This window comes from Lissotriton vulgaris, chromosome 9, assembly GCF_964263255.1.
Source record: "Lissotriton vulgaris chromosome 9, aLisVul1.2, whole genome shotgun sequence".
Classification (NCBI taxonomy): Eukaryota; Metazoa; Chordata; class Amphibia; order Caudata; family Salamandridae; genus Lissotriton; species Lissotriton vulgaris.
Window position 1 is genome coordinate 1,030,739,157 of NC_141697.1, and position 27,398 is coordinate 1,030,766,554.

A 27,398-nucleotide genomic window follows, 5' to 3' on the forward strand; every position below is an offset into this window, starting at 1 on the left:
GTGGCGATTCTGGGCGGTTTCCCCTCCCATTATAGTTCCCTTAGAACATTGTCAATGGCTTTGAAATAGTTTGATCCCACTGGATGTGGCGTGTTCTGTAAAACGTAGATTAACAGAGGAAGGGACATTATCTTAAAAAGGACCGCCGGCCCCAGTAGAGATAGAGGGTGCAACTTCCAATGTAAAACGTCACTCTTAAGCTTCTGCAGTGGGGGCTGCAGGTTGTGTTCATAAAAAAGAGCCGGGTCTTTGGAGACTCTGATTCCTAAGTATTTAAAATCTAGCGCCGCTTCTGGATAATAAATCCTCTTGGCAGTGCCTGTTTATTTCCATTAAGTACATAAATGACAGGTCTGAAAGAGACATGTTAGTGATAGATTCCTTACCTTAGAATATCCCCTGGCATCAGACTGGTTCCAGAAAGTTTTCTCCGTAGCAGTACCTTTGCGCATCAGTAGGTGGCGTCCTGGATCCGTCACTGGCGTCGTAGGCGCCGAGATGACATCACGGAGAGTACTTAGGCGCCACCCATGCTCGCTGACGTCAGTTCTTTTTCTGCGCCGAAAGCGCATATCCTGATTTAGCACGTACCTCAGTCAATTTTTGACTACTTTTATTAGACTTTTTGTCTCCCCTTCTTGTCTCCTGGTGCACGTAGGGATGCCCGGATTTAAGTCTTGTGGGTCGTGCTGCCGTAACATGCCTGTGGCGGACCCCCACGATGTGTGCCTCTACTGCCTGAAGACCGACCATGACTGTCGAACCATGGCCCCGAAGGCCTTGGAGGAGCTGCGCCGGAAGTTGCTGGAGTTTCAGCACTCCTCTCACCGCCGCATTAAGTCTAGGGGCCGTTCGTGGGACCAGAGCCATCGCTCCTCGGGCTCTAAGTCTTCGCCTTCAGATTCCGGTAAGCGACACCATGAAAAGAAGTCGAATAAGCATGTTCGCTCTCCGACGTCCCCCCGTCGCTCCCCGTGGGCGGACGATTGGTCCATGGGCTCCGCCCCTGCCATTCCTCTGGAGCCGAAGAGTCTCGCGGCCTACCCGCTATACCCGGGTCCATCGGCGACTACCAAACAGATGCAAGAGTTTCTTGCTGCCATGGACTGCCTTTTTAGACCCCCAGCTCCCGCCGGCACGCCTTCGGGCCCCGCGGTCCCATGTACAGATCCTGTTGGCACCGCCACAAGCCCCACAGGATCCCGCGCCGACGGCTCGGGCCCTGGTGCCACAGGGTGCAGCGCCGCTGGCTCTGGCGTTGCCCATGCCTCCGGCTCCGCCGCAGGTGCTGTTTATGCCACCCCTGCCCCAGTTCTCGGACCATTTCGTTCCGGCCTGGGATCCGCATTGGAATACGGCGCCAGCTTGGCTCCGACTGGTGCCGTTTTCAGCCCCGTTCTCAACGCCGCTTGCCCCATTACCGGCTCCGGCCCTGCCGCCGCAGCCGGCTCCCTCTACTCGGGAGCCGGACGAGGACTGGGACGTCTCCGAGGATCCCCCTTGCCCGGCAGTGTGACTCCGAGCAGGATTGGGTGGACGAACTTCAGGATGCGGGCAAGCTTGATGTGCCTTCTGACCCGGGGTTTGCCTCTCCTCCACCTACTAAGGAGGAGGGCGCTTCCTACACCGTAGTGCTGCGTTGAGCTGCGGAGGCTCTCCATCTTGACCTCCCTACGGTGGCCCTTAAGACCAATCTCCATACGGAGGTGCTCCAGACGGCGTCTGAGCCGCTGCTCCCTTTCAATGAGGCTCTCACCGAAGTCCACTTGGGCACTTGGTTGCAACCGGCCTCGAGGGCGCCGGTGGATAAAAACATCGCTAGGCATCCCTGCCCGGCGCCTGGTAATCCTGCCTTCTTGACCACTCACCCCACGTCTGAGAGCCTTGTCATTCAGGCCTCAATGTCGCAGAGTGCCTTTTCCACGCCTCCGCCGGATAAGACTCTTAAGAGGCTAGACCAATTTGGCAAGAGGTTGTTCTCCACAGCCAGCTTGAGGTTGACGTTGGTTAACACCCCCTGCTTATTGGGCAATTACTCCCACGCAGTGTGGGATTTGGTAGCCGAGGTTTTGCCTCGGTGTTCTGAGGAGGTCCAGGCTGTCCTTTCCCAAGCGATTGCGGAGTGCAAGGACGAGGCGAAGTTTGCCATCAGGTGTGGTCTGGACACCGCTGATTCGTTGGGCAGCGGTACAAAAGGGGGTGGTGATGGATGGAGCATCTGAACCAATCAAACACTCACACCCAGTCAACAGATCTGGATTTAATCCATCACCGTTCTTTAGCCCACTCTGCCACCCCAGTTCAGACATGGCCATATGCAAATCAGTCTGACCCTGTGCCTCATGGGAACCGTCCAGCCCGAACTGCCAAGCCATGCCTTCCCTGGACCGGAAACAAGCTTCCTAGGACCGGTTTCTGGCATTACAGCCGTCTTCAGCCATGCTTGCTTGAATCCAGTGGCAAAGTGAGCAAGGGACTCGCGTCTGAGCATACCCAACCAACTTATGGCGAACAAAGTGTTACAAAAGGGGGTGGTGATGGACGGAGCATCTGAACCAATCAAACACTCACACCCAGTCAACAGATCTGGATTTAATCCATCACCGTTCTTTAGCCCACTCTGCCACCCCAGTTCAGACATGGCCATATGCAAATCAGTCTGACCCTGTGCCTCATGGGAACAGTCCAGCCCGAACTGCCAAGCCATGCCTTCCCTGGACCGGAAACAAGCTTCCTAGGACCGGTTTCTGGCATTACAGCCGTCTTCAGCCATGCTTGCTTGAATCCTGTGGCAAAGTGAGCAAGGGACTCGCGTCTGAGCATACCCAACCAACTTATGGCGAACAAAGTGTTACAAAAGGGGGTGGTGATGGACGGAGCATCTGGACGGAGCATCTGAACCAATCAAACACTCACACCCAGTCAACAGATCTGGATTTAATCCATCACCGTTATTTAGCTCACTCTGCCACCCCCTGGGCAGGGCGATTTCCACGACTGTGGCGTTGCGGCGCCACGCCTGGTTGCGTTCCACTGGGTTCTCACCCGATGTCCAGGGCTCGCTCATGGACATGCCCTTTGATGGCTCCCGCCTTTTTGGCAATAAGGCCGACAGTGCCCTGGAGCGCTTTAAAAACTCACAGGCCACGGCCAAGTCTTTAGGCCTTTCTACAAAGAACCCTACCACGCCTTGATTAGTCTTGTTCACAGACCCACCACCGGTGATGGTATTACTAGGGGAATCTATTCTACGGTAAGGAATCTATAACTAACGTGTCTCGTTCAGATGCACAAGTTACTACTTGTGTAACAATATTTCTGTAAGAGACATTAGTTAGTGATAGATTCCTTACCGCCCCACCCATCTTCCCTTTTCTGCAGACTGATTGCTAGGGTTAATTTCATCATCTTTCAGGGCCCTAGTTTTATGCACCAATTGTCAGTATCTTGCATGGCACTGCGCAGATTACTTGTGTACAGAACTGACGTCTACGCGCATGGGTGGTGCCTATGAACTCTCCGTGACGTCATCTCGGCACCTACGACGCCAGTGATGGACGCGGATCTGCAGGACGCCACCTACTGACGAGCAGAGGTACTGCTAAGCATAAAACTTTCCGGATCCAGTCTGATGCCGTGGATATTCTAAGGTAAGGAATCGATCACTAACTAATGTCTCTTACAGATGTATCCTTGCACAAGTAGTAACTTGTGCATTTGGACCAATTAATCCTGTACCCAGCGAATTTGCCGAACACTATAAAGATATGCCATATTCTATTCAAGGAATTTATTTTGTTACACTTCTGAGCCAAGTATGTTTGTGTTCTGTGAACACTTACGTAGAGGGAAAACCTCCCATTCTTCTTTGACCCACAAAGTAGTAGTCAATTCAAGTGCCGCCACTACGACCGTGCCTAAGATTGCCATTCACGCTCAGATATTGCTTTACTGCATTTTGCATCCTAAAATGTGATTTGTGATTTCGAAAGAACATGATATTTTTGGTGAAATGGAATATCAGTCACACTGTACAACGTTTCTGACAATAGAACATGTTTCAGCAGCACATTTTGCTTGTCTGTGGTTGATGGCGCCCTGGGTGTGCACGGTCAGTCAAGCTGCCACAAGATGCTGTTAACACCAGCTTCGAAAAAACCTGCACTGTAGCAAGTGCCTGGGAACTCTCATCTCCCACACATCCAAAGAAGAGACTACTGAGATCTTGGGCAGAAGATCAAGTTAGGTCAAACCTGAAAATAAATAATTTCCACTCTCGCCCAAATTGCCATTCATCCATTCTGAAGAGGGAGTCAAGTGCTTAATTTGCCCAATATATACCCAGTATCTAGCTACTAACGTAGCTTTTTATAGTTCAAAAAAGGGCTTCTGGTAATGTAGTCGTGTATTGAATAAAGAAGTGCTGTTGAGTATTTGCCTTTAGCCACACAATCTTTCACAAATGTAGTTGTTTGAGAAAGCTACTGAGGTCACCTGAAAGTTGAGTGGCGCATTGTGCAGTCACATTGTCTTGAAAGTTCATTACTCCCAGGGACACATCTGCGCCCAGTAGTGACAAAACTATCTCTTTTACGGGATGTTGTCCTTAGTGCACCTTGCAGGTAGTAGAGAATCTCCAGTATGTCTACAGAAACTGAAGTGTACTTCCAATAAAACTTAACTTAAAAATATTCTGTCATTTCTTCTCCTCTCACCTTAAAGTTTGCCAGTCCCAGATTATAGGTTTCTCAAGAATTAGGGGCTGTCCTAAACACAGCCCTACATTGGCAGATACCATCATGTCCATGATCAGTTCGAGGAATGGTTAAACCGTCTCTCACCAGAAAAACAATACCCTCCATTTCAATTCCTCCTGAAAAGAGAATAATTTGATAGAGACTTCTAGCCGTAGATTTCTTACTTTAAAATATCCACAGGAGTCAGATTCCATCTGGATTATTATTTTTTTTGCTGTACCCTTGCCTGCTGGTAGGGTGCGTAGTTTGGCTCTGTGTCTGCCACACCGGACGTGACATGCGCAGTACTTATATTGGCACCACTCAGGCGCGCTGACGTCATTTTTTTCCTTTCCACGCCAGATAGTGCGGATTCAGTCCAAGCTTCCCTGTCATATTTTGGCTGGCTTTTTTCTCACTTTGTTGACTATTTTTGAGAGAGCTTTTTTCCTTGTGTGAGGATGTCACCCAAGAAACAAGCTGGTTTCAAACCATGTGATGCCTGTGACAGACCAATGTCTATGACAGACCCCACTTGGTGTGCTTGTGGTTCTTGGAGCGGGACCATGACACTAAGACCTGTGAGGACTGCCATGCACCCCAAAACGCTGTGGGAGCAATCTCAAGCCATTCATTGCCCGACGACCCTGCAACACTCAAGATCCCCTTCACATGCATGGTCCCAGGATCGTTCGCAGAGCCGCACCCGATGATAGTTGTCACACCCAAAGTCATCAGGTAAGTCCTAGTAGCGTAAAAAAACTAAGAGGTCAAAGAGGTCTTTGAATTTGCGGCACCCGTCAAAGTCATACGACGCGGTGCAAAAATATCCGCACTCCAGGCCTCACTTTTCTGCAGAGCTTGAGCCTGTGTCCGCTCTGCGCTTCTTTGATTTTCTCATATCTAGAGCTTCCCCCGCCCGGCTTAAAGAATTTTATGTGGCCATGCACCTCATATTTTGGTGGCCCCACCCCTCTGGAGCATCTTTGGGCCCCACAGGTTCAGAATAGCCCTCACTGGATCCCCCTAGAGGATTCGCGCTCGGTGCTAGCCAGGCCCCATGGATCCCTTGTTGGATCCAGAGCGCAGCCACCGGCGCGATCAAGACTTTCCTCTGCACCCGCTCCAGTGCTGAAGATGCCAATGACTCACGGTGGCAGCATCCCCATCGTCATTCTCGCCACAGACATGGAGCCAGTTGGGCGTCATCTGAGGCTGGTTCCAGTGCTGACCAGGACTATTCTCCCTGGATTGAGTAGGGTCCTTTTACTTTTGACAGGATTGGAGAAGAAGGCTCTGGCTCTGAAGGATCTGAGGACCATATGGAAACCAGCATCCTATAGATGAGAATGAGGACAACTTGTTATGTTATGTTAAATGGCACTTTTTGAGCGCACTGACACCCGAAGGTTTCCTGGCGCTTGCTGGAGGGACGTATGAAAGAAAAACGAGGAGAGGATTACCCAGAAAGAGTAAACAGGAAAGTTTTAAGGAGTTTCCTGAACTGGAAAAGGGAGGCACTAGATTTAATGGCCTGGGGGAGGGGATTCCAGAATTTAGGGGCGAGAGAAGCAAAACGGCGACCCCCAAATTTATTGATTTTGAATTTGGGAGTGACAAGCAGGTGATGATGAGCTGACCGGAGGGAACGTGCAGGTCGATACAAAGTGACCAAGGATTTCAAAAAAGCAGGACAAGGGCAGTGAAGGGATTTAAATACCATGCAGCCCATCTTGAAGGCTGCCCTCTCCTCCACTGGCAGCCAATGGAACTTGCGGAGCAAGTGCTTCGCAGATTGCCACTTAGGGATCTTAAAGATTAGGCGGGCTGCCTGATTCTGCACGACCTGAAGACGGTGCAGAAGAAATCGTGAAGAAACTTGTACAGGAAGCAGACATAGGGATTGACACCTCGCCTTTCACTGGCTTGGTCTCTCCTCCTACTGTGGCCGTAGAGGAGGGAGTCTCTTTTGCTATGGTGGTGCGTAGGGTGGCTGAGGTCTTGGAACTTCAGCTGCCAGTCAAGACAAACGTCTTGGCGGTGGTGCTTCAGCTGGGAATCACCCCCTTCTGAACTTTTTCTCCCTTTTAATGAAGCCCTTACTGACGTCCTCCTCGGGGCCTGGTCATAGCACAGGGGCTTCTTTGCATAGGACAATTGCCTGCCACCATCCCCTACTCCTGGAGACCCCAGTTTTCTTACCCAGCACCCCACTCCAGAGAGCTTGGTGGTCCAAGCCTCCACCTCTAGGATCAAGCCTGGTGCGTTACCTACCACTCCACCAGATAAGGAATCCAAGAGGCTGGATACCTCTGGCAAGAGAATGTTCTCTTCTGCCAGCCTTGCACTGCAGTGGGTGAACACTGCATGCATTTTGGGACAATTTTATCAAACAATCTGGGATTCACTTATGCAAGTGCTGCCTATTATCAAAGTTCAGCAACAAGTGATCCTAGACATACTTTTAGTCAAAAAACATTTACATGTCACATTAATATTAAGTCCAATTTACTTCATGGGACTTGCTCCTGAAACATCAAAATAGAACGGGGTGGGGTTGGAAACTAGAGTGTAGTAAGACAGAGCCCCAACAGAGAGGTTAGCCACCAATTAATCATATGCTCCAAAGTTCCACATAAATGGAAAAAATCAGTCTCTCAGTCCATTAGTGACAAGGTATTACAACAGGAAATGATTTCCAATTGCCGCTCGGTGACACTTGATCAATGTAACCCAAGTAGTACACGTTATTTAATAAGCACAGCCAGTAGAAGATCATGCTACTCGGGTGCCGTCAACCTGCCTAGGGCAGGTTGACGGCAGCTGAGTAGCATGATCGGCCGGTTGGAAGTATCAGAGCCACGCCATGATTCTTCTACTGGCTGTGCTTATTAAATAACGTGTCCTACTTAGGCTTTTCTGTATGTTTTCTCTTTCTCTTTTGATTTTTCTGAGAGCTTGGTGGTACAGGCATCATGCTCTTCTAAGCAATCTTCTGGTTCTTTTCCGTCCACAACCGAGGGTAGGGATTCAAAAAAGATGAAACAATCATCTAAAAAGGTATTTTCATCAGCCAGTATGGCTTTAAAGTCGACAAATGCAACGTGCCTACTGGACCGCTACATACATGTGTTAATGGATTTGGCTAAAGAGGTGATCTCTAAACTGCCAGCGGATGTCCAGGGCCATTTTGCTGAGGTTCTGTCAGACACTCAAACTGCGGCCCATCTGATTATTCAGTCTGGGCTTGACACAGCTGACTCTGTGGCTAAAGTGATGGGTTCCTCAGTGGCGACTAGGAGGTGCGCCTGGCTTAGAGGGTATGTTTTTTCTCCAGATGTTCAGGCCACCCTTTTAGATTTACCCTTTGATGGCTCTCGCCTCTTTAGAACCAGAGCGGACTCAGCAGGCAACTGCTTGATCGTTAGGCCTGCAGTCCCAACCTAGAGGCTTTGGTTACTGTAGATTTCAGGACTTTGGCAAGGCTGCTCTGTTTTGGTCCCGGCAGCAACAACAACTGCAGGCAAATGCACTGTATAGGTCATACAGAGGGAAAGGCAGAGGTCGCCTTTGAGGCTCAGCTCGCCAATAAGTCTCCTCTTCCTCCTTCTCCTCTCTTGTCTCCCCAACTGGGAAGCAGCTCTAGATCCCCCATCTTAGAACATGTTGGTCCCGTGGTAGATGGGTGTCCCATTTTCTACGAAATTTGAGATCTATCACATCAAATCTTTGGGTGTTAGATCTCTTAGAAAGTGGATAAGCCCTTCCTTTCCGGGAGTTTCCCCCTCCTTTCCCCCCTCGCCAGGGCTGGTGCTCAGAGGACCATCTGTTGCTCCTGCAACAAGAGGTTCTGTCTTTACTACGAAAGGTGCAATAGAAAGTTGTTCTGGAGCAGGAAATGTGTCAGGGATGCTACCCCCGGTATTTTCTGATCCCAAAAAGGGACAGGCAATTGAGAACAAATCCTAGACCTCAGGATTTTTAATTTTTACCTCAAACAGGAGAAATTCAAGATGTTGACTCTAGCTCAGGTTTCTTCTGGCACTGCAGCAGGATAACTGGATGGGGTTGATCAATTTACAGGATGCATAATTTCGCATTCCCATCCTGAAGTCGCACTAGAAGTATCTCCGTTTTATGGTGGGATCTCAACTCTACCAGTTTGTGGTCCTTCCGTTCGGTCTGAAATCCGCACCATAGTTCGTCACAAACTAGATGACGGTGATGGCAGCACATCTCAGAAGGTCGGTAATTCCTGTTTTTCCCTATCTGGATGACTGGCTGCTCAAGGCAAATACGTCAGAGATGCTGCTTCATCATCTGACGGTAACATCACAGCTGTTATTTGAATTGGGGTTTTCGATAAATGTGCCCTCTCACCTGGTACCCTCTCGGCGCAAGCGTTCATAAGGCCAGTACTGGACACAACTGTGAGTCATGCTTTCCCTCCTCCTCACGGGATTCTAGACATCCAAACTATGATTCCAATGTTTGAAGTTGGAGTGGCTGTTCCAGTCCTGAAAGTTCTGCGCCTGCTCCGTCTGTTCGCTCCCTCAATACTGTTGGTCAACCATGCACGCTGGCACATCAGGGCCCTCCAGTGGTACCTTAGCAGGCAGGGGTTTCAACACAACAGAAATCTCAGGGAGGTGGCCAGAGACACTGCAGCTGGGCTGTTATGATGAAGTGGAGTTCTTTCTCTCTCGCACCGGATGTGGTGGATGTTATATTATCGTCCAGAAGACACTCCAATCTGTCTATTTTGGTAGGTGGGCCATGTTTGTTAAATGGTGTGGAGAGAGAGATCAATTGATCCTTTGGAGGCCCATTTGTCTGATATTCTGAATTTCTCTCTTTCCTTTGCTCAACAGGGTTGTACAGTTTCAACTGTTAAAGGCTACTTGTCGGCCTTTCTTTGCTTACCAGACCAACCCTCTTTGTTTAAGTCTCCCATAGTCATGAGATTCATTAACAGGTTTCCTTCTTCTCCATATATCATGCCTCAGTGGGATTTGAATTTGGTTCTTACTTTCCTGATAGGATCCCCCTTTGAGCCACTGCATAGTTGCCCATTGAGATTTTTGGCATTTAAGACAGTTTTTCTGATTGCGATTACTTCTTCCAGGAGGGTTAGTGAGCTACAGGCTCTTAGCACTAAGCCTCCCATTATCTCAATTCATGCTGTTTTTAGGACCATAGCTCCTGTCCTGCCTAAGGTGGTCACTCCTTTCCACATAGGACAATCTATCACTTTACCCACTTTCTCTCCTCACCCTTCACCCTTCCAAGGAAGAGTACTTCACTGCCTGTACCCTAAGAGGGTGGTCAGCTTCTACCTGGACAGGACTGAGGACTTCAGGTTGGACGACCAATCCTTCATTGGATATGTGGGCAAGATGTAGGGCAAGACTGTCCACAAGAGAATGCTGTCCAGGTGGATCATCCTCTGTATAAAGATCTGCTATGCCGTAGCCAAGAAGGAGCCTCCTGAAGGTATTTGGGCTTATTCTACCAGAACTAAGTCTTATTCTTCAGCTTTAGCTTGAGGTGTCCCTGTGGTAGACATCTGCAAGGCGGCAACTTGGGCCTCCCTCCACACTTTTGCAAAGTAGTATTGCTTGCATACGGAGGTAAGGAGGGACGGCTATTTTGCACATTCTGTGCTACAGGATTTTTTGGTATAGGCAGGCGGTACTGCTTGGGGACTCAATTCAAAAGATGAGGAATCAACAGGCAGATGTATCCATCAGAAGAACAAGTTACTTACCTTCGGTAAGGCTTTTTCTAGTGGATACAGAATCTGCCTGTGGATTACTCACTGACCCACCCACCTCCTCTGGTGTAGGCAGGCACGTTGCCTGCCTGCTTACACCAGAAAATAATCAATGCATGTCTTATGTGATTTATTGTTAAAATCATGTGACACTTGGCACTAGGAAATGTTTATGATGGAGAATTTCCAGTTTTGGCTGTGTTTGTATACTGTGTATACTTGGGAAAATGTTGTTGGTTCACCCGTTCGCCTTGAGTGCACGGGAAAATGGGTGGAACTAACCTCAGAACGCTGACTAGGTCTTCTTATGGCTCTGATGACGTCACGCGGAGTCGCGTGTGGGACCGTTCCATTGTGACGTCCTTGTGGAAGTGGGATAGCTGGAGAAAAGCTTCTGTGGAATGCTGAGCATGGCGGTGTATTGAAAAGTTGAGGAATCCACAGGCAGATGCTGTATTCACCAGAAAAAGGGTTACCGAAGGTAAGTAACTTGTTCATTTGGTTGCTAGAACAGGTTAGTTCTTTTTTGTGGGGTAAACATTGTGAAATAAGGAGCGGTCATAAGACTTTAGTCAGGTTACTTACCACTGAAGAAATGATCAAAGCATCAATGTGTATAGCTAGAATGTCAATGAGACTCCAGGATTTTTATATAAGATATTGTATATTCAAGGTAAGGACATGTTACTGCTAATTTTTTATCAAGAATGCGGCTGCAGATGTGTATGGAGAGCAGGATGAACATCATATAGCTTTAGTTCATGATGAATGTATTCCTTCTATAGACAAAGAAATAAGGGTGAAAGAATATGCAAAGGATGAGATACTGCAAGAGGTTTTGAAATTCATGAAAAATGGTTGTCCCATTAAAGTTGCGCACAAATCTGATTTAAGGTGTTTTGGGGAACTTAGAAATGACCTGGCCTTCGTTAATCACACAATATGGAGAGGTGACAGATCGGTTCCCACAAGCAAATAGTTGTTTGATTACTATGCAATGTCATGAAGGCCATAGTGGTATTGTAAGAACCAAACTGTCTATCAAGAAAGGGTTTTGGTGAACATTTTTGTTGAAAGGCTGGTCAGGAATTTGTGACATGTGTAATGCTGACGAGTTGTTAAAATTGTTAAGATCTATTATGAGTGAACATTGTGTTCCTAAAAACCAGTAGGAGACTATTGCAGTGGACATTATGGGTCCTAAAGTGATCAAATCTAAGTAGGTCATTGCTGCATATATATATATGTTTTCAAGGTGGCCTGCTGTTAGGATATTGGACAAAGTTGACACAGATACTGTGTTATATTTTCTGGATAGTATATTCACTGATGAAGGCTTCCACTTCAAATTATCACATACAATGGTGTTCAATTTTTATCAAGCAAGGCAAAAGCTTACTCATCCCTTTATAATCTTAGCGGGAACAGTATGATTGAACGGTTCAGTAGGGTACTTATTGATGCCATACAGATTGCAGGAACTGAAAATGATGAGTGGGAGTTACAAGTATACAAGATGGTGTAAATGTATATAACCTCTAGTAATGACATTACAGGTCACCCCCCTTTTGAAATTATGAGGGCTAGGTTACCTAGAATGAAAAGTAACCTTTGGGGAATCCACCACTACTAAGGTGAATATGAATGAGGTACGACCGAAAATTGAGGACACCCACAGAAGTTACAATTAAAGTATGATTGCAGAAAAGGTTCAGTAAGTGGTTCTAGCATTATAGTAGGACTGTCGATTTAGGTCAAGCAACCTTGGAAAGTTAAAGGTGAGAGTAATTTTTCTGGACCATTTGCAATAACAAAGGTTTTCAAAATAGCAGTGAAATTAAGCGATGGAGAAGTGTGGAATCTGAAAAGCATAAGCTTTTTTAAAGGAGAGAAACATGTATATAATAAAGATCTAATATGTACAGAGATTTTGAGACTGACTCTGACTCTCAGTGTGAGGAAGGAGTACAGGAAGGCGAAATAAGAGAACCCGTAGAGATTGAAGGTACTTCTGAGGAAGAGAATGTGCAAGATAACGGGGAAGAGGAGAATCCAGGAGAAAAACGTATACAGAGGAAACCAGCATGGATGTCTGATTATGTGTGTAAGGGAGATGGGCACACTTCGTTTCCAGGTTGACCCTGTGTTGTACTATATCTTCCAATGTTTTCTGCTGTATTTATTGTATCTTGTGAAGCAGTGTATGTATCTTTCTTTTATTGCTTTATATTTCTAGTTAATATGGTTTCATTATATTATGTAATTTATGCATTTGTAGTTATTGTGCTTTGGGTTGTACTATTGTTTTTTTTTCTTCAATAAAGGAGGATGTGTAGTGTTTACATTTGTAAATCTCCTCGCTCTCATGGTACATACTGAATTCCAGTTTGTAATGATGGAGTGAGCACCGTGGCATTCACAAGGATAAGCGATTTATGAAGGGCGTGCTTCCAGGTGGTGCTCTGTACTTTAATAAACTTTTACTTAAGTAATCATTTTTGGATTGTGATAACTTAACACCAGAGGTCTTACCTGTGACACTGATAGCTTTGCTTAGTCTGTTCATGTATAGTTTATTTGCTAATGTCGGGTCTGAGCTGATGCCTTTCCACACATAGGGAAACATGTGGTGCATTAAGAATGTTAACTTCGTATTCATACAGGGAATTACTTTGCAAGGTAATCAAATGTTTAGGTATACACCTAGGAAAGAAGACACAATGAGAACACTTGGGTCACTTTATGAGGCAGTCAGAAAAAAACTTGTGTATGCTTTCATGCGTCAACTTTGTTCCGCTTGATAATTAGTGGGTAGGTTTCAAAACACGGTTTTCCCTTGTGTGGAAGAATGTATGTATGTATATGGTATTTCAGACATTAAATTACAAGAGTCTTTGGTTACAGCAACAGCCAAGTCTCATTTGCTTTAAAATATATATATATATATATATATATATATATATATATATATTTATCATTGTGCTTCCCTCTCTGAGAAGATATATTCCCATCCCCTGCCCTACTCCCACAATCCACCTCACTTGCCAACCACCAACCCCTGCATACATTTCCCACCTATTGAAAGCTGAAGATAAACTTACGTGGAAAAACCCCATGGAATGGTGAGTTCCATGTGATTTTACAATTGGAGTAAACAGCCCCACACAGTAATTACCCATTCTATGGGAATTAAATTGTAATTGCACAGTATTTGGCAGATTTATCGCAAGGTAAAGGTAGATTTTAATGCCATTTTATTCAAGTTTTTGGGGGTTTTCTGTAATTAAAATTACAATATTAACATATTAAACATTTATGGAATATTAAGTTAACATTTTTCCATTACAAACTATTACAAGGAGAATATTTTATGGTAAAATAATTGGCATTGTAAAGAGCGTTAACACCCGCAGCCTGGCTTCATGGCTGCGTCTGCGTAGTCTCCGCCCCTCCACAAGTTTCCGTGAGCCAGAATAACCCCTGCCTAACTACAAGAATTTTATGAGGCCATGCACCTCTTATTTGTGTGGCAATTCCCAGCTGGAGCACCTTCAGTCCCTGCAAGTTTGAGAGGGTCCCCTACTGGTCTTCCGTCAGCAGGTTCGCCCCCTGCACTAGTCGGGCCTCCTGGACCCACAAACTGGCCCAGACTGGTGCCGGTCAAGCCACCTTGACTTTTCCAGACACCAGCCCTGCTGCCGACGGCACCATCCCCATTCTTTTTGTTTGTTGTTTTCACTGTTCTCCTGTTGGAAGTGTTGCACAAATACTTTGCACATTGCCTCTAAGTTACGTCTGACTGCTCTGTGCCAAGCTATCTGAAAGAGACCACGCCAAAAGCACAGATCCGGATTGAGCATGTCCCTCTCCTTTTTGAGACTTTTGTCTCCTTCTCTTGTCTCCTGGTGCACATAGGGATGCCCGGCTTTAAGTCTTGTGGGTCGTGACGCCATAATATGTAGGTGGCGGACCCCCACAATGTCTGTCTCTACTGCCTGGAGACGGACCATGACTCTCGGGACTGTCGAGTCATGGCCCGAAGGCCCTTCGGGAGTGGCGCCAGAAGTTGCTGGAGGCCCGGCATTCCTCTCACCGCCGCTCGGGGTCTAGAGGCCGTTCGCAGGACCAGAACCGTCGCTCCTCGGGCTCTAAGTCTTCGCCTTCAGATTCCAGTAAGTGACGCCATAAAAAGAAGTTGAAGAAACGCGTTCTCTCTCCGACATCCCCCAGTCGCTCCTCAGAGGTGGACAACGGGGACAGGGGCTCCGCCCCTGCGGCTCCTCCGGAGCCTCGGAGTCCCGCGGCCTACCCGCCATACCCGGGTCCGTTGGCAAGTCCCGAACAGATGCAAGAGTTTCTTGCTGCCATGGACCACCTTTTTCAGACCTCGGGCTCCCGCCGGCACGCCGGCGGGGCCCGTGGTCCCGTGTCCAGATCCTGTTGGCCTGGCGGTACCGCCTCTGGCGCCGGCCTCGGAGCCACTGAATCCAGCGCCATTGGCTCCGGCGCCACAAGGTGCAGCACCGCTGGCTCCGGCCTCGGCACTGCCCTTGACTCCGGCCCCAGCGCCGCCACAGGTGCCGCACTGTGTGCCGTTTATCCTGCCCCTGCCCCAGTTCCCGGACCATTTTGTCCCGGCCTGAGATCTGCATTGGGATGCGGCTCCGGCACGGCCCCGGCCAGCGCCGCCCCTGGCGCCGCTTGCCCCCCCCCCCCCTCCAGATCCGGACCTGCCACTGCAGCAGGCTCCTTCTGCTCCGGAGCCTGGACGAGGACTGGGACGGTTCTGAAGACCCCCTTGCGCGGCAATGTGACTCCGAGCAGGATTGGGTGAATGACCTTTAAGATGCGGGTGAACTTGATGTGTCTTCTGACCCGGCGTTTGCTTCCCCTCCGCCTACTATGGAGGAGGGCGCTTCCTACACTATGGTGCTACGTCGGGCTGCGGAGGCTCTCCATCTCAACCTCCCCACCTTACGGAGGTGCTCCAGTCGGCGTCTACGTCGTCTGAACCGCTGCTCCCTTTCAATGAGGCCCTTACCGAAGTCCTCTTGGGCACCTGTTTGCGGCCGGCCTCGGGGGGCACCGGTGGATAAGAACGTCGCTAGCCGTCATCGCCCGGCGCCTGGTGATCCTGCCTTCTTGACCACTCACCCCACGCCTGAGAGCCTGGTCATTAAGGCCTCAACGTCGCAGAGTGTCTTTCTCACGGCTCCGTCAGATAAGGACTCTAAGCGGCTGGACCAATATGGCAAGAGGTTGTTCTCTGCCAGCTTGGGGTTGCGGTCGGTTAACACCGCCTGCTTATTGGGCCGTTACTCCCACGCGGAGTGGGATTCGTTAGCCGAGGTCTTGCCTCAGTGTTCTGAGGCTGTCCTTTTCCTGCACGGTTGCGGAAGGCAGGGATGCGGCGAATTTTGCCATCAGGTGTGGTATGGACACCACTGATTCGTTGGGCAGGGCGATTTCCACGACTGTGGCGTTGCGGCGCCATGCCTGGTTCTCGCCCGATGTCCAGGGCTCGCTCATGAACAGGCCCTTTGATGGTTCCCGCCTCTTTGGCGACAAGGCTGACTATGCCCTGGAGCGCTTTAAAGACTCGTGGGCTACGGCCAAGTCTTTGGGTCTTTTCATGCAGAGCCCTGCCACGTCTGGGTTTCTTTCCTTTCGTGAACAGGGTAAGAGTACCCAAGCACGCTCCTCCATTAAGCCTGTGCAGAACCAGCCTCAGCACGGCCACGGACGTGGCTTCCGCAGGGGCATGTTTGGTAACCAGCGAGCGGATCAGTCCACCTCCACCCCCGCTGCTTCCGCCTCTAAGCCTTCCTAATCAGAGCTTCAGGGAGCACCCCACGCCGGTGGGTGGCAGGGTACGACACATCCTGCACAACTGGCGTGAAATTACCTCTGACAAGTGGGTGCTGCAAATAATCTGCCACGGTTACTCGCTCCCCTTTCTGTCCTGCCCTCCAGCCATGCCACCTCGGTACCACCGGATCATTTGGCTCTTCTCCGTCAGGAAGACACAGCCCTCCTTGCCAAGGGGGCCATTGAGTGCATTCCCGGTCAGGAAGTAGGGAGGGGTTGTTATTCCCACTACTTCCTGGTCCCCAAGGACAAAGGGGGCCTGCGCCCCATCTTGGATCTCCAGGATGTCAATCGCTTCCTCCGGAAGGAGAAGTTCAAGATGCTGACTCTGGCTCAGGTCCTGGCTGCCCTGGACCATGGAGACTGGATGGTAGCGCTGGACTTGCAGGACGCTTATTTTCACATTCTCGTCTTGACGGCCCACTGGCACTACCTGCGGTGCACGGTAGGCCAGGAGCATTTTCAGTTTGCCATGCTCCCTTTCGGCCTTACCAGTGCCCCTAGGGTGTTCACGAAGGTGATGGCGGTGGTCGCAGCTCATCTGCGAAGGTCAGGGGTGTCAGTCTTTCCATACCTCGACGACTGGCTGTTGAAGGAGGGCTCGCCCCAGGCAGTCGTGTCCCACCTCCAGACTACGGCCGACCTCCTGCATTTGCTGGGGTTCTTCATCAACATGCCAAAGTCGCACCTGAGTCCCTCTCAGAAGCTCCCTTTCATCTTAGCAGTTCTGGATTCGACGCGGTTTCGGGTTTATCCTTCCGAGCAGCGAGTCTGGGATATTCAGGCCATGATTCCGCTCTTTCGGCCTCTATCCCGTGTTTCAGTCAGGATGACCCTCCGGCTTCTGGGCCTGATGGCCTCCTGCATCCTGCTGGTGACACATGCAAGGTGGCATATGCGGGCTCTGCAGTGGGGCTTAAAGTTCCAGTGGGCACAGCATCAGGACAACCTTTTCGATCACGTCCAGGTCTCGGAGGGCGCTGCATGAGACTTGCAGTGGTGGCTCACGAATCACGATTGGGTCAGTGGCAGATCCCTCTCCCTTCCCCAACCAGAGCACCCCGTGGTGACAGATGCGTCCCTCCTGGGATGGGGAGTCACATGGGAGAGGCGGAGATCAGAGGCCTCTGGTCTCCGGCGGATTCCCAGTTCCACATCAATCTTCTGGAGCTGCGGGCGATCCGGCTTGCACTGAAGGCATTCCTTCCCTCTGTCCGGGGAAGTGTGGTGCAGGTGTTCACGGACAACACCACTGCCATGTGGTACTGCAACAAGCAGGGCAGGGTGGTGTCCTGGACCATTTGTCAGAAGGCTCTGTGCCTCTGGACATGGCTGGAACATCAAGGCATTACCTTGGTGGTTCAACACCTGGCGGGGTCTCTGAACGCCAGGGCAGACAAACTCAGCCGCTGCTGCTTGATGGATCATGAATGGCATCTGAGCTCGGACGTGGTGCAAGGTCTCTTTCAGCAGTGGGGAGAGCCTTGGTTAGATCTCTTCGCCACCAAAGAGAACGCGCAATGTCCTCAGTTCTGCGCATTGGAATTTCCAAGGCGACACTCGCTCGGAGACGCTTTTCGTCGCGAGTGGAGCTGCGGTCTGTTGTACGCGTTTCCGCCTATACCACTTCTGCCCAGAATGCTGAAGAACATCCGGCGCAACCGGGCCCAAGTCATTCTTGTGGCTCCGGACTGGGCTCGAAAAGTTTGGTATCCCGAGCTGCTCAGTATGAGCATTGATCCCCCGGTCTGTCTGCCTCTTCGGGAGGATCTTCTGTCGCAGCAGCAGGGGACGGTCCTCCACCCAAACCTGTCCAGCCTCCACCTCCATTTGTGGAGATGGAGCGGCGAAAGTTGACACCCTTCGATCTTCCTCCCAAAGTCAGTGATGTCATTCTGGCAGCCAGGCGTCCCTCCACCAAAACGGTATACACCTCCAGGTGGAACAGATTTGTGGCATGGTGCGCAGCAAAGGCTGTTGATCCCCTTTCTGCCCCTCTTTCTGAGGTTCTTCTGTTCCTTCTCTCTTTGGCCCAGCAGGGCTCTGCTCTGGGCACTATCAAAGGTTATCTTTCGGCCACCACTGCCTTTCTACGGCTTCCAGATCTGCCTTCTCTTTTTAAGTACCCGGTTGTTAACCGTTTCCTTAAAGGCATTACACATACGTTCCCACCTGTGTCCTTCATAATGCCTCAGTGGAACTTGACTCTTGTCTTGACTTTTCTGATGTGCACTCACTTGTAGCCCCTTCATAACTGGCCCTTGCGTCTTCTCACTCTAAAGACAGCTTTCCTGGTTGCTATCACCTCTGCCAGGGGAGTGAGTGAGCTCCAGGCTCTTTCTTCCAAACCTCCTTTCCTTTCTGTTCATCCAGACAAGGTGGTTTTAAGGACCCGTTCTTCTTTTCTGCCAAAGGTTGTCACGCCCTTCCACATCAGGCAGACCATCACTTTGCCCACTTTCTTTTTGCCTCCGCATCCTTCGAGGGAAGAGGAGAAGCTCCACCGTCTGGACCCAAAACATGAGCTTGCATTCTATCTGCAGTGTACACAGCAGTTCCGGGTGGATAATCCGCTCTTTGTTGGCTACGTGGGCGCCTAAAAAGGTTGGCTGTGCACAAACGGACCATCTCCCGGTGGGTCGGTCTGTGCATCAAAGCATGTTACTCCTTGGCCTAGAAAGAGCCTCCTGTGGGGCTACGTGCCCATTCTACCAGGGCAACTGCAGCCACTACTGCCTTAGGACGAGGAGTTCCCTTGCAGGACATTTGTCAGGCAGCTACGTGAGCCTCGCTGCACACGTTTACCAAGCACTACTGCCTTGACAGTCGGGTCCAGAGAGATGGCTTTTTTTGGCCGTTCTGTGCTCTGTGACTTTCTGGTGTAATCTTGTTTGAAGACCCACCACCGGGGTTGGTATTGCTGGGGTAGCTATTATAAGGTAAGGAATCTATCTAGTTAGTGATAGATTCCCTACCGCCCCACCCATCCTCCCTGTTCTGCGACCTGATTACCTGGGCTAAGGTCATCCCATTTTAGGGCCCTAGTTTTATGCACCAATTGTCAGTTTCTTGCATGGCTCTGGGTTTCGGCTCGGAATAGTTGTGTACAGAACTGACGTCAGCGTGCATGGGTGGCGGCTAAGTACTCTCCGTGACGTCATATCGGCCCCTACAACGCCAATGACAGACGCGGGGCTGCAAGATGCCACCTACTGGCGCGCAGAGGTACTGCTAAGCAGAAAAACTTTTCGGGATCCAGTCTGACGCCTGGGGATATTCTAAGGTAAGGAAATCTTTCACTAACTAATGTCTCTTACAGGTATATTGTTACACCAGTAAGTAACTTGTGCACCAGGGGGATTAACACAGTTTAATCTGGGGTTTGCTTGGTCCGTTGCTGCTTGACCAGGTCTCACACCCCAGTCAACCATTAAACCCAATTTCTAACAAAACTTATCAGCATGCTCGTATAGGGATTGCAGATGTCTCTTCATGCCTTAATCATACATATTGGAGTCAATGGTATGGAGAAAATTTGTATTAAACGAATCAAGTCAGAAAGTACCTGTGATAAGTATGTATGCTGTTCACGTACCTTGCACAGCAGTACAACACGAATAGTTTGAATGTACCGTGAAAAGAAATTTCTATTAAATGTACTCATTTGCTTTATTCTCATTCATCTTTTTAGAAATTACGAATGCTACGTCCCTGGAGACCCTTCACATGAAGACAGTATATATAAGAGTTTTACCTACAACTGCTGAATGCTAAAGACTTAACTAGCATTATAGTAGACTCACCCTCTTTCGCTCAGAAGCTGGAATCCTAGTAAAGATTTGTTTCTATGTGACCATCACTTAAGTCTATTTTTAACAAGTATACACTGCAAGTTGTTCTGTGTCTGTGCATGTGTAATATGCTGCTAATGGCTATGGTGATGTTAACAATAAAATCTATCTTTTTCTGAAAACATACTCATGTTCTAGCCTTCTTGACCATATTTGTCTCCTTGCTTGCCAATCATCGCATGGCATAGACATATAGAAAGAAGGGCAATAAAACCTGACCTGAACTCCCCTTTAACCAAAGAAATATTGGGAAAGTCCTACATCTCCCCAGGCTTATGTACTTCACACCTGTCATTCTACAAGCAGGCTTACCATAATCATTTCTCCCCGGCCCTTGCTCCTATTTCCCCCTTGCCACTTTCCATGTCATTACTGCCCTAAGTTGTCACCCTCGCTTAAAAGCATGCGTATCCTCCTTCTCTCCTCCCCTCAGGTCCTTCCGTTGCAGAATTGGCTGCTTTTTCGCCCTGGCTGCCATCTCCCCACGCTGCCTTGCAAATTCTAACTTCACCTTCTCCCCTTGGGCCGCACCTTCAGTTTGCCTTGACCTTCTACTAAGCCATTTTCTTCCCCTGGCTATCTTCTGTCTTCTTTTGCTTCCTTGCCCGTCTTCCTTTGCTCCCTCTTCTACCTTCCTTTAATCCCACCCCCGCCTTTCTTTCCTCCCAAGTGGTCTTTCTTTTCTCCATCCCCTGGTGTGTACTGGAAAATGTCATAATTTACAATTTTAATGAAATGCCAAACTAGCAAATAATGCCTCGACCTATGCGACAGAATCCCAATAGTAAAGAATGACAAATGTGTTAATTGAGGACCACATAACACCCTTGCTTATTTTGCCATGCAGTTGATAGATTTTAGCAGCTTTGCCAGCAAATACGTAACAGATTTGGACCTCCAAACCGTGTGGCATGTGCAGGCTCAGGCAGCTTACCAGCTGGAGCCAGGATGTCAGGCAGACATGTAACCCATATAGCTACTTGGGGAAGGTGCTTTTAGTGTAATGATCAGTATGGTGAGACGGCAGCATTGTTTATTAGTTATTAGGGAGGCCTTGGACTCCTTTTCTTACCACTAATCCTTTTTCGGATCCGGAGTAGCGTGCTACTCGCCGAAAAGTGCTTTGATGCCTCGTCAGTGCTGTATAAATAAAATTACAATACAATGCAATACAAGAAACCCACGTGAAATATAAAAAAACGCATTATTAATAGTTAATGCCCTAACGAGAATAGATTATATAAATACAAATATCAAAAATAATAAGCATAATGGTTAAATAGAAAATGTGATAGATCAGTACATTAATAACAATAGCAACATATTACAGAGTATTTAAATGGTGTTCATTAAATCAAAACATTGATTAATTGAACCAACCCATTGTATTTTTTTAAAAGTTAACCTCCTGTTCTACCTATTAGCATAACATTTTTTGCAACAAATTGCCAGCTGCAGTTTCTCAAATAGCCTTTCGCACATACCTTTTTTTGCATGAAAAAGTTGTTCTAGATATGCTACTGAACTATGAGAACCAATATAGCAGCTAAGCTCTGTAATTGTTTTTTGTGCCGAAAAAACAAAGATAAAACCAGCAATGCCTGCCTTAAACCTTCCACTTAAGATAACTACACTATACAGCGCGCTCTAATCGAAGTTCCTAAGAAAATCTGAAGGATCTCTCTTCGAAGGTGGCTTCACATGAGACTTGTATCGTTTTTTTCTTGTTATTGTGAAAATGTCAGACCTCGTGATTAGTTATGTTGCACATTTACTGAAATCTGCTATCAAGTCAAGTCAATTCAAGTCAAACGATTTATATTGTAATAAACGTGCAAAGAATGGTAAATGAAATATGTTTATTAAATGAGAAATGTGCATTCGAATACATGATTAAATGAAATGTAACAAATGGCACGTAAGCAGGAAAACCCAAAAGGTGCAACTCGGGAACCTCTGGATGGTAAGTATCTAGGAGGCTGAACATTTTCATACTGTGTTATGCACCAGAAAATATTTTTGGGAGTGGAGGGAGAAGGTAATTGCTGGCAGTGGTCATAATGACCTAGGTATTATTCTTATGCAGTCTGAAGAGTAGTAAAAGTATCCCGAGTGTATTGTGAGGCGAGAAGCCTTCTTTGTATGTATGTATAAATGCATGTGTAAGTGCACATGTGTGTAGTCGCTCTGATCATGTGACATCAGCCTTACTACAGTCGGATGCTTGTGAGGTCACATTAGAATATTCCCCTAAACTGAGTGTTTTGACTGGAAGTGGTGTTTGGAAGGTGACGGGAACAGATCAGGAGCCAGAGGACCATGTGCCTTGGTGCTTTACCTGTAGAGGACCCAACATCTAAACATTCTACAATAGCATTTGCTTAAAAAACTACAAAGATCCCCTTCTCAAGATGTGCCTGAGAGGGTAACAAAGCTTCCATCTTGATGTATTATAATGTTGTAGTCTGCTTTTCTTACTTCTGGCAAGCATGGATATCGACTCATGAATTACATATCTAAGATGAACTAGCTGAAGTCCATTTGGTACTGAAGAAGTGTGTCGCTGATTAAACAACTGATAGATATTAGATGACAGCATAGTGCATGGTTAAGATACGTGCTTGAACTCTCAGGGAGAAAGGGTTGCGCTAATAGCCCACCCACGTGGTAGACAACACCAAGTCACTGGAGATTTGAGGGTTTAAACTTATTTCTTTGGGTTAATTTGGAGGGATAAATCGATGCTCTATTTGAGTTAACTCTGACCCGCATCCCCGGCATTTTAAGATAAACCTTCACTGCCAATAACCATTTATCAGTGATAGTGTGCTAACTCATGCAGTATGTATTATGGCATTCATAGGAAGAACAGCTACTTGAATGTTTACAAGACTGGAAATACCCACCGCTAGTAAAACGGTAATGCTCTGAAATTTGTTTTGGTAGCGAACATAACATGACGTGCAGCTACTGATGTTAAGTTAACTCTTGTAGCCTGCAGGGCACCAAGCTGAAAACATTTGAGAGGAGGAGCTAATAAGAGAAAAGGGGTTCATGGTTAAATCTCCTGAAGTTTTAGAAAAGCAACACATAAGGAGCTTGACTGTTTTTAAATGTCACCCCAAGTGATTTGTTATCTGAAAGAGACACGTTAGTGATAGATTCCTTACCTTAGGATATCCCCAGGCGTCAGACTGGATCCGGAAAGTTTTTCGTCAGCAGTACCCCTGTGCATCGGTATGTGGCGTTGTGCGGCTCAGCGTCCATCACTGGCGTCGTAAGCGCCGAGATGACGTCACGGAGACTACTTAGGCGCCACCCATGTGCGCTGACGTCCGTTCTTTCTTTTTCCGCGCCAGCAAGAGCAGATCTGATTAGAGCACGTCCCTGGTCACTTTTTGACTAACTTTTTTGAGACTTTTGTCTCTACTTCTTGTTGACTCCTGGTGCCGAGTAGGGATGCCTGGGTTTAAATCCTGTGGGCGCTGTCGCAGTATGATGTTGGTGGCCGAGCCCCACGGCATTTGTCTCTACTGTCTGGAGAGCGACCATGACTCCCGGTCATGTCCGACTGTCTGGCCATGGCTCCGAAGGCTTTGCGGGAGCAGTCCCGAAAGCTGCTGGAGGCCTGGCAGTAGTCTCCGCACCGTTCGAGGTTCACGGGTCGCTCCTCAGGGTCAAAGTCTTCACCCTTGGAATCGGATAAGAGACGTCACAAGAAAAAGTCGAAGAATCGTTTACCGTCTCCGACGTCCCCCCGTCGGTCTCAGGACACGGACGAGGGGGACAGGGGTTCTTACCCCACTGCTCCGTTGGAGCCTGAGAGTCCCACGGCCTACCCACCTTATCCGGGTCCTGTCGGCGACTCCGGCCCAGGTGCAAGAATTTCTTGCCGCCATGGACTGCCTTTTCAGGCATAGGGCTCCCGCCGGGGAGCCTTTGGGCCCCACGGTCCCAGTTGAGGGCCCTTGCTTGCTGCTGGCTCCGGCCCCGATGCCGCAAGGTCCTCTGTCGGTGGCTCCGGCCCTGGCGGCACAGGGCCCTCCGCTGGCGGCTCCGGTGCCCCAGCCGCTCCGTTCCCAGCGCCGCAATGGGCCCTGTTTGTCTCACCTCCACCCTTGCCCGGTTTCCGGACAATTTTGCTCCAGCTTGGGGCCGTAATTGGGACATGAAGCCGGATAGGCACCGTTCCCGGCACCGTTGGACCATTTCTATTCCCCTGTTCCTCCCCCACCGCAGCAGCCTGTGCCTCGGACCGTGGAGGAGGGGGATGACTGGAAGAGGTCTGAGGACCCTCTTGCACGGCAGTACAAGTCTGAACATGAGTGGGCGGAGGAATCGGAGGATGCAGGTGGCCTTGACCTCTCCTCTGAGCCTGGTTTTCTATCTCTTCCCGCTGTCACGGAGGAAGGCGCCACATATACTGTGGTGCTCCGTAGAGCAGCTGAAGCCCTTGACCTTGATCCGCCTACTGGCACTCTCAAAACAAACCTCCTTACTGAAGTACTTCAGCCAACGGCAAGTTCTATGGAACCTCTGCTTCCTTTCAATGAGCATTGACGGATGTTTTGATGGGCACCTGGTCTAGACCAGCCACATGGTTTCCTGTGGTTAAGAATGTGGCCAGGCGTCATCGCCCGGCACCGGATGACCCTGCCTTTTTAACAAACCATCCGACTCTGGAGAGCCTGGTCATTGGGGCCTCCACTTCCCAAAGCGCAATCCCTACCGCCCCACCGAATAAGAAATCAAAGAAGCTGGAGCAGTTTGGCAAGATATTATTTTTCTCTGCCAGCTTGGGGCTGCGGTCAGTCATCACCGCATGCCTCTTGGGCCGCTACTCTCATGCTGTGTGGGACTAGGTGGCGCAGACACGGCCCCAGTGCCCAGAGGAGGTTCGGGCTGTACTTTCCCAAGCTGTTGCAGAAGGGAAGGACGCCGCAAAGTTCGCCATCTGTTGTGGGCTGGACATCGTAGACTCTTTGGGTAGGGCGATCTCCACGACGGTGGCCCTACGTCGCCATGCCTGGCTTCGGTCCATGGGGTTTTCAGGGGATGTCCAGAGTTCCTTCATGAACATGCCTTTTGATGGAACTCTCCTGTTTGGCGATAAGGCAGGCAGTGCCCTGGGGCGTTTCAAGGACTCTCGGGCTACGGCCAAGTCCTTAGGTCTCTCCACCACGCGCCCGGCCACGTCTACCTTTCATTCCTTTCGTGGCCACAAAAGGGGTGCCCCTACACGTTTGTTCAGCCAGAAGCATATGCAGAACCAACCTCAGCGCGGACGCGGGCGTGGTGGCCGCCATGGCGGCACAGGGGGCCAGCGTGCGGGTCAGTCCACCTCCACCTCAGCGCCCGCAGCATCTGCCTCAAAGCCTTCCTAGTCCGAGCTTTGGGGGGCCGCCACGTCGTTGGGCGGCCAGATTCAACATCCCCTCCTCCGGCGTTCTGTCACTTCGGACAGGTGGGTACTGCAAAATGTCTGATGGGGCTACTCCCTCCCCTTAGAATCTGCCCCCCAGCCATGCCACCTCAGTTCCACCGCATGTCGGGGGATCACTTTGCACTTCTCCAACAGGAAGTTACGGCCCTCTTGGCCAAGGTGGCCATCGAGCGCGTTCCCGAGTCAGAAGTAGGACGTGGTTGTTATTCCCACTACCTTCTGGTCCAAAAGAAGGAGAAACGGGTCCTGCGCCCCATCTTGGACCTCAGGAACATCAATCACTTCCTCCAGAAGGAGAAGTTCAAGATGTTGACTCTGGCTAAGGTCTTGACTGCTCTCGACCCTAGAGACTGTATGGTAGCGTTGGACTTGCAGGACGCATATTTTCACATCCCCATCCTGCTGGCGTTACCCGCAGTTCACGGTAGGCCAGGAGCATTTTCAGATTGCCGTGCTCCCCTTCGGTCTTACCATCGCCCCTTGGGTGTTCACGAAAGTGACTGTGGTGGTCGCAGCTCATCTGCGCAGGTCAGGGGTTTCAGTCTTCCCTATCTCGACGACTGGTTGTTGAAGGCGGATTGGGCACGAAGATACTGGTATCTCGAGCTACTCAGCATGACAGTCGATCCCCTGATCCGACTGCCTCTTCGGGAGGATTTTCTGTCGCAGCCGGGGACGTCCTCCACCCGAACCTGTCCAGCCTCCACCTCCATGCGTGGAGATGGATCGGCGACAGTTGACAGCTTTCGATCTTCCTCCCGAAGTCTCCACTAGGACAGTATAAGCCTGCAGGTGGAACAAATTTGTGGCATGGTGCACAACAAAGGCTGTGGATCCCCTTTCTTCCCCTCTTTCTGAGGTCCTTCTGTTCCTTCTATTGTTGGCCCAACAGGGCTCTGCTCTGGGAACTATCAAAGGTTATCTTTCGGCCATCTCCGCCTTTCTACGGCTTACAGATCAGCCTTCTCTTTTTAATTCCCCGGTTGTTAACCATTTCCTGAAAGGCATTACGCACACGTTTCCTCCCGTGCCGTACATAATGCCTAAATAGGACTTGAATCATGTCTTGACCTATCTGATCTGCCCTCCTTTTGAGCCCCTTCATAACTGTCCTTTAAGTCTTCTCACTCTAAAGACGGCTTTCCTGGTAGCTATCACATCTGCCAGAAGAGTGAGTGAGCTCCAGGCTCTTTCTTCTAAACCCCCTTTTCTTTCTGTTCATCTGGACAAGGTGGTTTTAAGACCCCGTCCTTCTTTTTTGCCTAAGGTTGTCACGCCCTTCGACATCGGGCAGATCATCACTTTGCCCACCTTCTTTCCGCCTCCTCATCCTTCAAAGAGGAAGAGAGGCTCCACCATCTGGACCCAAAACGTGCGCTCTTGTTCTATCTGAAGTGCACACAACAGTTCCGGGTGGATGACCAGCTCTTTGTTGGCTTAGTGGGCGCCAAAAACGGTCGGCCGTACACAAACGGACCATCTCTCGGTGGGTCATTCTGTGCATCAAAGCATGTTACTCATCAGCTAAGAAGGAGCCTCCTGTGGGGCTGCGTGCCGATTCTACCAGGGAGACGGCAGCCACTACTGCCTTGGGACGCAGCGTTCCCTTGCAGGACATTTGTCAGGCAGCTACGTGGGCTTCGCTGCACACATTTACCAAGCATTACTGCCTTGACAGTCAAGTCTGGAGAGACTGCTTCTTTGGTCGTTCTGTTTTCTCTGACTTT

General features: G+C 49.3%; 1 protein-coding gene across 1 annotated transcript in view; it reads left to right on the forward strand.

Moving 5' to 3' along the window:
• IARS1 (isoleucyl-tRNA synthetase 1) overlaps positions 1-20,350 on the forward strand; it is a 553,819-nt gene extending 533,469 nt beyond the window's left edge. Inside the window, exon 34 of the mRNA XM_086938943.1 lies at positions 20,069-20,350. Within this exon, the coding sequence (XP_086795069.1) occupies positions 20,069-20,151 (83 nt within the window). The 3' untranslated portion in view covers positions 20,152-20,350. The remainder of the gene's footprint in view (positions 1-20,068) is intronic.
• The last annotated feature ends 7,048 nt before the right edge of the window (positions 20,351-27,398 follow it).